Here is a 10,548-nt window from a genome sequence, read left to right as displayed (position 1 = left end):
GAAATTAGAAACAATTATGCTCTAATTGAGTTAAATTAGAAACACATTAGGAACATTTCTGGAACACTATTTCCTTTCTTGCAGTAAAGGCTCGTTTAGAAAATGTGTTTTTCTTTGTTTCCCCACTTGTTCATGACCATTTTACGCAAACTATAATAATGCCTGCGTCAAAGCAAATAAGCGCTAACTGAGATCATTGTAAACCTTTGAGACTTTGAAAAGCATAAGCACAACACAAAACGATATTATTTGACAATTTATTGCAAGGTACATGCACAAACATGCAAGAAATTCACAGATTTAACATCGTTTTTTTTCCAGCCATAGAAACACATTTCACTTGCTGAGCAAATACTGTAAAACAAATGTTGCACTATACACGACAATAAATGTGCTTTCATGACTGAAAATAAAGAGTTTTTTTTCCAAAACAGCTCGGCGACACAATAGGACATCCATGTCTAGAAGAAATCTCCAATAATTTAAGACCAAAAAAAGTGTTACCCTGTGATAAAATAAAAAACAAACACACGACGACACACACAAAGTACTAAAATTGGCTTATATATATATTTATATATATATATATATATATAGTCACAGTTTCGTTGAAATTGCAGATAAACGTCTAATGCCACCAAAGCATCAAACTGAACATGAGAGAAAAAAAAAAGACGCTCTATAACCACAGATATATAACATGCACAGCTCACGAAAAGGTGAGATTTGAGGTGAGTTCTCGGATGCGGTTTTCTCTGTTCATCTTCTTCAGTTTCATCCTGCGGTTCTGAAACCAGATCTTGACCTGCCTGTCGGTCAGGTTGACGCCTCTGCTGATCTCTAGGCGGCGCTCTCGGGTCAGATACATATTGAAGAGAAACTCCTTCTCCAACTCCAAGGTCTGGTGCTTTGTGTAGGGACATCTTTTCTTTCTCCCACTCTTTGCGGTTAACCAGTTGCTCGTCGGTCTGTCGCAGTCTGAGAAAGATTCAAATCAAGAAGACACATTCAGTGATTCAAGCTTTAACAAAACTCTCACCTGCTGCTTTTTGGATTTTACCTCTGGGAAATAAATCATTTCCCAGAATAAATAAAATGCAGGGGGTGTTATTAGTCACGTACATGACAACCACTAATAAAATAGAAATGAAATTAAACCCCCAAATGATCAAACGGCGCGCCATAGGACAACACATCTTGATACAGCTGGAAGCATGATGAGCAAAAAGTCTATTAATTTAATGAAAGCTTTCAAATGCATTAAAATGTTTGATTAAATTGTTAAAATTAGCAACTAAAAAAAAAGCATTTCAAACTGTGATTTTGTCACCTTCTAGTTAAAGTTGTCTTTTGTTGTCTGCTCTGTTGACCTGTTTTTATTCTGCACTATGTCTGTAAAGCACTTTGGTCAGCTCATGTTGTTTTAAATGTGCTATAGAAATAAATTTGACTTGACTTGACTTAAAGACTCAACTATCCACAATTACGCATGGAGCTGCAAAATGCACCAATTTTGGAAGCTCCTGGAGTTATTTAATTAGCATTTATATGCAAACACATATGCATATTTCAAGTTCTGAAAAAAAGAGTGCAAATATAAAAGCAACATAATGGGATTTTGTCACTTTCTAGTTAAAGACTCAACTAAATTACGCATGGAGCTACAAAATGCACCAATTTAAGAAGCTCCTGGAGTTATTTAATTAGCATTTATATGCAACACTAATGCCATTTCAAGTTCTAAAAACAATGCAAAATACAAAGCAACATAATGTGAATTTTTGTTTTTTAAATTGCACATTACTTGCATTTAAATATGTGAGGAAATGGCAACACACAGTGTGCATGCTGCATGATGGTAAAACCATTCTCTGTTGCCCATTACTGCAACCTGAGAAAGACTCTCATTAAACATTACGACTTTAGGGTTGTTTGTGTTTTATACTTTGGTTTTTATGATGCTGGAGCCTTCTCAGCACAGCACTGCAAGATAAAAAGCTTTTCATTGTGTAGCCAACCCACCTTTGCCTTCCTTGTGGAGCAGCTCAGGACTGGACACAGAGGCGGATTCCATGGAGCAGCTTTTCTCCAGTCCGGAGCTGCTGGACTTGGGATCCGGGCTTTCTGCTGCTGCAGGGACCGGTGTCCTTGAGGTCTCGGGGTTCTTCTGCTTGACGTCGTCTTCACTTTTCTTTTCCACCACCTCTGCGAAATTTGCAGGCACCGAGTTGTTGGAGGAGGGCTGCGGTTTGAGCTGCAGCAGTGTTGGGTTTGGACTCGGAGGTGCATGGCAGTAGTTCTCCTGCTGTTTCGCATAAGTTTGGCTCAGTCTGAAATACCCTGGAACCGGGATCTCTGGACCATCGACAGGACAAGCCTCGGAAATAACATTAGAATAAGCTGGGACATCTGTCGAGCTGACTTTTTGCACTCTCTTATCAGAGTACATGCAGCAGTTACTCTCTTCCTTTATGCTCTGTGAGAATGTACAGTTTGACATCTGCTCTATTCTGCAGGGTCTGCTCGGATCAGTCCAGTTTGAGTCTATTTGAGGTATGTACGAGTGGACATTCATGCCCACATTTTGGTGGTGGTTCACCTCCCCTCTTTTTTGCACGAAAGACGGCAGGAGTCCACAGGTTTGCATTCCGTAAGTTCCCATTTCTGAGCCAGACGGCATGTACATGTTGCTGCTGCTGGAGTAAAAGCTGTCCGACCTGCAAGCACCAATTAAAGAGTCCACTAGAAATGTGTTTGCCGCAGGAGAGCTACTGGGGAAGGACATTTTTGGGTTAGGGTTAAGTTCTTTAAGGAGGAGAGAGATGTCCCTTTTGTAAGATGACATATCTAGGAAAAAACAATCTCCGTGTAAGTCAGGATGCCATCCCAGACCACATGACAAACCCACCAATGAGATTTGAAAATGGCCTTGAGACGCAGCCTCCTCTCTCTGTGTGCGCACTCACTGGCACTGCGGATGCAGACGTGGTCAACAGCGACACCTACAACACGGACTTGAAATTGGTTTTGCAGACTTAACCGAGGCTGTTCAACCCAAACAATCACATTTAAAAAAAAAAAAAAGAAAGACGATTTGAGTGGGAAAATAGCACACTTTCGTTTGGATTTCACGTTTGCAAACAAGTGAAGTACTATGAAATGTCTTCAAAGAGTTCAATGCTTCAAAGGATGTGTGTTTCTTTGTGTGAGAGACTGAGGAAAAGGAGTGTGTATGTGTGCGTAAAATGCCTATATGGCGCATAGGCGACAACTGCAGACTGTGAAAGAATGTAACCATCTCTACTGAATTTAATGCTGTTTTTTTTTTTTTTTTGGACAACAGTGTGCATATTTACTGTTTGCATTTCACTGTGTTAATATTTTTGATTTATTATAAGAATGGATAACATAATAAAGATGGCACATTGGTAATATACTGTTTGCTATGTCAATCTTTAATTATTTAAGGGTTTGAGAAATGTTACCATCTCTACTGAATATAATGGTGTTTTGTTTTTGTTATTTTTGGACAACAGTGTCCACATTAACTGTTTACATTTAAGTGTGTCAAATATTTTTTGGAGTTAATATAAGAATGGATAACATAATAAAGATGGCACATTGCTAATATACTGTTTGCTCTGTCAATCTTTAATTATTTCAGGGTTTGTTTTATTTCTTGCATCTTCCTGTTGATTTATTTTGCAATCAAACAACACCCAAAACATTTGATGTAGTTCTCTTTTAATGCACATTTTAGTGCTTTCAGTGTTTGTGAATTGTATTTTATCTCTATTTGTGTCTGCAACTTTGTGTTCTTGCTGCTGACCGTCTTGGCCATGCAGGTCTCCCTTTGGAAAAGAGGTTCTTAATCTCAATGGGACTAACCTGGTTAAATAAAGGTTAAATAAATAAAATACATGTAAGGACATTTAGATTCCATGCAGCATATCAGCATGTAAAAATAAATAATCTAGAAGGCAAAATGTGTCCATCATTCACACATTTAAATAGCTAAGAAGCTCTGTCTGTACGCATGAAGGTCAATATTATAATCCTGCAACCTTTCAAATAAACTCCCACTTAATTAAGACGGATAGAAAAGTGTCCTTTATTATTTGCACAGATTATTAAGCACATTATCTTTATTTACATTTTTTTCCACAGGTATTTTTCTGATGTCCGATGAAAATAAAAAAACCTGGCTGGTGTGAACAGTCTGGGGATTATTTTTGCTCAGGGCTCCATTGTTTTTGTCTGCAAGGAAGTCAAATGCAAATGTGTGCAAGATAAAGTGTGCCTGTTAAACTGAGGAGGGGACAAAATAAAAAAAACACTTTGAACCTGAAAATAACCATCGACCGAAACTCTGAAGTCAGGCCACAACTAGCAACGATCCTACAGGTATTTCACAAATAAACAAAGCTCAATAAATGCAGCATGTAATAATCATATCTTTGGTATTTATGCGACAAGCTTTAAATAATCCTTCAACGTGTTTGAGTTTTAGATATTTACAGTTGGTTGTAAATAAGCATATAATAGACTATGCAAATCATCTCAACATCACAGGATTCACAAACAAAATAAAGGCTTCTTAACCCAAATTTAATCACTGAATATGTGTAAAAAAAAAAAAAAATAGAAAATAAGAAATACATTCATTGTTATACCACCTTCAGTTATTTTAAAGGAAGAAGAAAAAAAAATAACTCAGACAACACGGACATCATTTTTGTTTTAATAATCATGTTTCGAATAATGACAATTGCTCAAACAGATAAGTCTATTTTGCATATCATGGGACGCACTGAACTGAAAAAAACTTTAATATGCGAGTATATTCTTCAGGTATAATCAACAATTCATATGCACACAAAATGTAGGCTACACAAGTACCGTAAATGTAGAAAAACAAATTGGACCTCGGGTTATGAAATAATAATAATAATAATAATAATAATAATAATAATAATAATAATAATAATAATAATAATAATAATTTAAAGCAAACACCAGAAGAGCCATGTGATATTACAAACGTAAGGGTAGAGTATACAAAAACTAAAACATACAGCCTAAAGGTAGGCCTAGAGGTGCTCGAAAAAAAGGACAATATTGTTGTAATTACAGGCAAAATCTCTGTCCTTTTTTTGCAGTAACTCTTATATTCTTAAAAGCAAATAGCCAGACGCAGATAAACGATGATTTAACAGTTATACAGCTGCAAAGTGAAATTAAATGAAAGGAAAAGTAAAGCACATTTACGTCAATAATCCCCCACAATGTCATAATATCTGGAGTCTATAGAGACACATTTAAATGGCCTGTAAGGTTGTGCGGCGTTCAGGTGAAGATCGAAGTCTGTATTTTAAAGCTTCATATGACAAAAGTAGAATTATATCTATTTAGTCTGTCCTTTCGAAACACTTGAACATGACTTGTAAATGTAGTTGCCGTCTGGAAGACGCAGGAGTTGCATCAATTAAACAGAGAACTGAGTGAAATAAATAATGAGGATTAACATTATAACTGTGCTGGTATTTTCTGAAAGAAGCTGTATAGCCTGTACAGTTGGTTTGATATAAAATAAAAAGTGATAGGACATAAAAAATACATAAAAATAAAAAGTAGGCCTACTATCTGTTGAAAACAACACAATTCGGGCCACTGTATGTTAGAATTGAAATAAAAATGTAAACTAAAACCTGTGTTAAATGGATTATTCGTCCATTGAATGATTTCCATGCAGCTTAGATGTTAAATTTGGCTCAATTCTGCGTTTCCACTCTCAGCCAAAGCTGCAAGTCTGCCCTCATGTGGATACAGCAGGAAGCAGAGAGTGAAACACCCAACACAGTTGGTAATGTGATTTCACTGTAGGACATGATGACAACCCAATTAAACGCTTAATGAAACCTCAGTTTTCTAATAGCCTTTTTGGGAAATAACTGGAGATGTGATGAATCACAAATGAAATAAAAAATGTTTTTTGTTTTTTTTTTCATAAAGGATGCTGAATTGTTGCTGCAGAGCTAAAGTGAAAATGATCCCATTATTGATCAATAAAGCGACTGTTTGTGTGGAATGATGCGTTTATTTACTCCAATTACAAAAATAGATAGCACACTATGATGTAGAAGCATGGTACTATATAGTGTCGTCGCAGTGGAGCTGCACAAAGATGGAAACGTTTCACCTGCATTAAGTCAAGATGGAAACGTGCTTTTTTTTTTCTCGCCAACAATTGGAAATCTTTCTCCTCCGCAGAAGATTTAGACGCCTCAAAAAATCCACATTGAGAATAATAGAAAAAGCAGATAAACTTGAAAATGTACTCATCCTTTCATATAGCGGTCGTCGTTAGAATATCCCTCCATTGTATCCCAACTAACTACCATTATACAAGTGATGTGAAAAGGAGCTAAATGTGGACTGGATGCACAGAAAATCACATTTGTAGCCTGGAGTGAAACCACTTTGAGACAGGAAAGAGCATCCTGTGGTCTGGGGGGGTTGGGACACCAAAGTCCAATAGCCCCCTATTTAGACATTTACAGCTAGGTTTATTATACTGTCTAGACGGTTCAAGGTTTAGTAAACAATCCAGTGTTTGAAAGCAGAGGAAATAACGGGACCATACAGGCCTAACAAGCGCCAAATTTCTCATTTCATTGATGAATCTTGAGGAAAAAGAAAAAAATAATTTTCTCCTGTGTGTTGGACTTGGTTAAGTTCATGTGACAAGTTTTCGTGACTATATGATACAACATTTGTCGTGTCTACTTTTTATTTCACACCACAACGTGCAGTATACATGCGTCTTTATAAATGGACATTATTACACAATAAGGAAGAAGCCTACATAATATATTTGATATAAATAATTTTGAAGCACACTTAGCGCGCTTTGCTGGAATATTGGTTGCCAATAATGTGAAAATATATGAACAAAAATAATAAATAAATGCAGAAATTGTTTGTAAAAAAAAGAGAAAAAAGATGGCAGATTTGTTTTCCAAATGCCAGATTTGTGTAAAATAAACTGTTTAAAAAAACAGGGTGATGCTGCAGGGACCAGTGTGTGTGTGTGTGTGTGTGTGTGTGTGTGTGTATGTGTCTGTGTGTGTGTGTAACTATATGTCAGGTATCAGAATAAAGGATTCCCAGTGAAATACTGTAGGCGGTCGCGGTTGAGCTTTTTCTCTTTCATCCTTCTGTTCTGAAACCAGATCTTCACCTGCCGATCGGACAGGTTTAACATCCTGGACAGCTGGAGCCGCTTCTCTTTGTTAATGTACACGTTGAAGAAAAACTCTCGTTCAAGTTCTCGGATCTGGTATTTGGTGTAAGGACACCTCTTCTTCCTGGACTTGGTCGATGAACCTGCAACAAGAAGAGAAGAAGAAAAAAAGGGGAGGAAAATAAATGAAGATGGAAGAAGAAGTCCTGGATATTTAGACTATAATGCAGTTAACAGGTCCAATCAGAATCAGAAGAATCAGAATCGTGTTTATTGCCAGGTGTGAGAGGTATACACTATAGGAATTTGCTTTTGGTGTTGTTGGTGCAAGTTAAACAGTATAATAACAAAATAATAGATAAACAAGTTAGAATAAAATAAGAATAAAAAAAATGTAAATTCTACCAATATACAAAATAAGATATAAACAAAAATAAGATATTGACAGATATTTATTTAATTATTTATTTATGCACAAAGGCCCTCTCTCTCTGCGTCACACACACACACACACACACACACACACACACACACAATGACAGAAACAACAACAACGTGCGTTAAAATAAACTTATACACTGCAGTGATTTGTATGCATATTTAGCTAAGACTATTAAATTCCCTTAAAGTGTCTTTATACCTGCACATCATTGCCTATAAACATATGAAATAAACTTTAATAAAACCATTTTTCCTATCAATACAAATCACTTCCAGCACTCCTTCCAGTCTTGTTATCAGACACAAGGGCAACCTTTAAAAGTACGGTTAAGTTAACGGTTTCCCATTGTAAAATACCTTTACAACCGTAAACTAAATCTTATAGGGATATAAAAAGCTTTTGCATGCTTATAAAGAGCCACATAACCCTGGACTGGAGACGGCCAATGGAGAGTCTATAGAGCGTGCACTGTGTCCATGGTGCACAGTGCATGCTCTTAGACTCTCTATTGTCTCACTTTGCACACCTTATATCCAAGAACAAAAGAAAAAAAAATAGGCTTACTCTGTTGGTTGTTCTTGTCTCCACAGTTGGAGGATGAGTCTTCTTCTTCGTCGACGTCAGCTTTGTGCTGCTCCAGTTTGGTTGCAGCCTGATTGGTATTCTCAGCATCTCCAGCAGCAGCAGAGTCTGTCTTTTGTTTGTGGAGCTCCACGTTGGTCTTGTCCGAGTCCAGAAACTGGTCAAAGCCCTGAGGGAGAACCCCATTTCGGCCCACACCGTTGAAGAAACCGCACGGAGAGCTGGTCCCTGCATGGTGGCCGTACAGGGACTCGTTTTTGAAAAGCAAATCCGCCCTGCTAGTGCTGCTGCTGCTGGTGCTGGAGGACGACTGGATCAAGTCCCGGTGCATTATCTCCTCCGTGGAGTAGTAAGACGCGTAATTGCCCCTGTAGTGCCATTTGCTGGGATGGTCCAGTCCATAATCCCTGAAAGCGACCTCTCGAACAGGTTGGACCTGATGGGCTATGTTGGGAGAATAGGGGAAATTGATCTGACACGAAGTGGTCTGCGGTAGAAAGGAGGAGACTGATGTAAAATCGGGCGTCGAGACATAATAAGTGCAGCTCGGTAAATACATATTTGACGCGCAGCTGCGATCATCGTATTCCGTCATAATCTTTTTCCTCTTTTGCAACAAGAGGAGGAGAGGATTTTTTTTTTTGCAGCTTTGTGCGTTAAACTTTGTCCATCTATTCTATAGCACCAGAGACCTCGCCATGCAGGAGAGAAAATCGGAAACGTAGGCAGACCTGCAATACATCTTGATCGATTCTTGAGGTAATTGTGTCATGTGATCCAAGCCAAAGGAATTACCATACATCAATATCAGTCATTAAAAAACTGACCGGAGGAACTCATGTGAGCGCATTGGAGAGTCTCCATTGGCTCCCTGTCTGCAGGAGGAAACTCCTCTCCAGCCTCCTTTGCTCCTATAGCTCACGGAAAAATACATTTGTCAAACCACCGCTGGAATATTTAATTGAAAGCTTTACAGCATCGTCTTCAGAGTTTTAATGACAATGTAATGACACCCAGCAAGCGCTCAATCAGTCAATAGATTGTGCGCACTTTTGGATTATAGTGAGTTTGCAGCAACAGTTACACTGTAAAAAAAAAAAAAAAACATTTTTTTTTTACAGTTTTTTTCAAGAAATTTTTCTTTTTTTTTTTCTGTATTTCAAAAATGACAGAAAAAAATGTAAAAATGACATGTTTCATTTGTGATTAATATGTAAATGGTCTTAGATTTACAGTATTTTTTTGTAATCACAGTCCTTATTATCTGGATTTAAGCTTTTTCTTGATCATTTTTAAAGATAATTATTCTGTTTTTTAGATGTTTATGACTCTATTTATAAATATTGATTTATGTTAGAAGAAAAGGATTTCATGGAATTCTAAAAGTATTTCTTGTAAAAGTACAGATTTTTTTTAGCAAAACTTCTGAGAGTTAATGTAAATTTGGGTTTTGCAACGTAAAATTACGTGTATTATGTTTCATTTGTGATTTATATGTAAATGGTCTTAGATTTACGATTTTATTAACAATAAATATATGTTAAAAGTAAAATATTTCTTGTAATATTACAGTAATAAAGGCTAATTATATAAAAATTATTACTGGTTGTTTTTTGTTTTTTTTACAGTTTATTTATGTTAATTAACAGACAGTTTTTTAACAGACATTTTTTGGCGCCCCTGCTGCAGGAAAATTTCCGTTATTTTCACACTTTTTTTTTTTTTACAGTGTAGGTTTTGACACATTGAAGTTCACATTTATAAGCAAAAGCTTGAAGAAAAATGGCACCGAGCAACCAGGGCCACCGTGGCTGCACCTCTTGCTGCAAACCCTGAGAGAGAAAGAAGCCTGTGGGATTCACAAGCGACTCATTAAATGGGGTTTTATGCAAATAAATATGAGGGTTCAGTGCGTATAATCACTGCGCACCAGGATGGTTGGAAGACATTTAAATACACAGCAGGGGAAATATTTTAACTCATTGTCAGATACAATTATCTTGGCCTGCAGCGTGGTGGTGCAAAAAAAAGGACTCAGGCGCCACAAAAAAGACATAACAAGACCACAACATGACTGTGCTGGTACAAAATCTTGTTAAAAAAAAAACTGCAAAGCAAACAAACCAAAGTGTGCGTCAACTTTAAACTCTGTATTAGAAAACACTACATCCTACTTGCCTTTTCCTTGTGTTACACCTTAATAATAAATGCAGATGAGCGAGCGTGCCAAACAGCCAAATAAAACAGCCCACTGTGTGTGTGCTGCTGAAAAATGCAGGAA

The 10,548-nt window shown here is 37.1% G+C and overlaps 2 protein-coding genes across 2 annotated transcripts; both read right to left on the bottom strand.

Annotated features, from left to right (window-relative positions):
• hoxd10a (homeobox D10a) lies at window positions 1–2,897 on the bottom strand. Its single transcript, XM_037788899.1, has 2 exons — window positions 2,023–2,897; window positions 1–978 (listed from the first exon to the last, which is right to left on the bottom strand). Exons 1-2 carry the CDS (start codon window positions 2,843–2,845, stop codon window positions 710–712), a joined length of 1,092 nt encoding a protein of 363 aa, XP_037644827.1. The 5' UTR covers window positions 2,846–2,897; the 3' UTR covers window positions 1–709.
• A 1,190-nt stretch (window positions 2,898–4,087) lies between these two features.
• Window positions 4,088–9,276, bottom strand: hoxd11a (homeobox D11a). The gene is made up of 2 exons (XM_037788896.1): window positions 8,250–9,276; window positions 4,088–7,386 (listed from the first exon to the last, which is right to left on the bottom strand). The coding sequence occupies exons 1-2, from the start codon at window positions 8,860–8,862 to the stop codon at window positions 7,151–7,153; spliced, it is 849 nt and encodes a 282-aa protein (XP_037644824.1). The 5' UTR covers window positions 8,863–9,276; the 3' UTR covers window positions 4,088–7,150.
• Between the last annotated feature and the right edge of the window lie 1,272 nt (window positions 9,277–10,548).

The sequence above is a fragment of the Sebastes umbrosus genome, chromosome 13 (assembly GCF_015220745.1).
Source record: "Sebastes umbrosus isolate fSebUmb1 chromosome 13, fSebUmb1.pri, whole genome shotgun sequence".
Classification (NCBI taxonomy): domain Eukaryota; kingdom Metazoa; phylum Chordata; class Actinopteri; order Perciformes; family Sebastidae; genus Sebastes; species Sebastes umbrosus.
The sequence above is the reverse complement of the archived record's forward strand: the minus strand, read 5'-3'. Positions and strand labels throughout refer to the sequence as shown.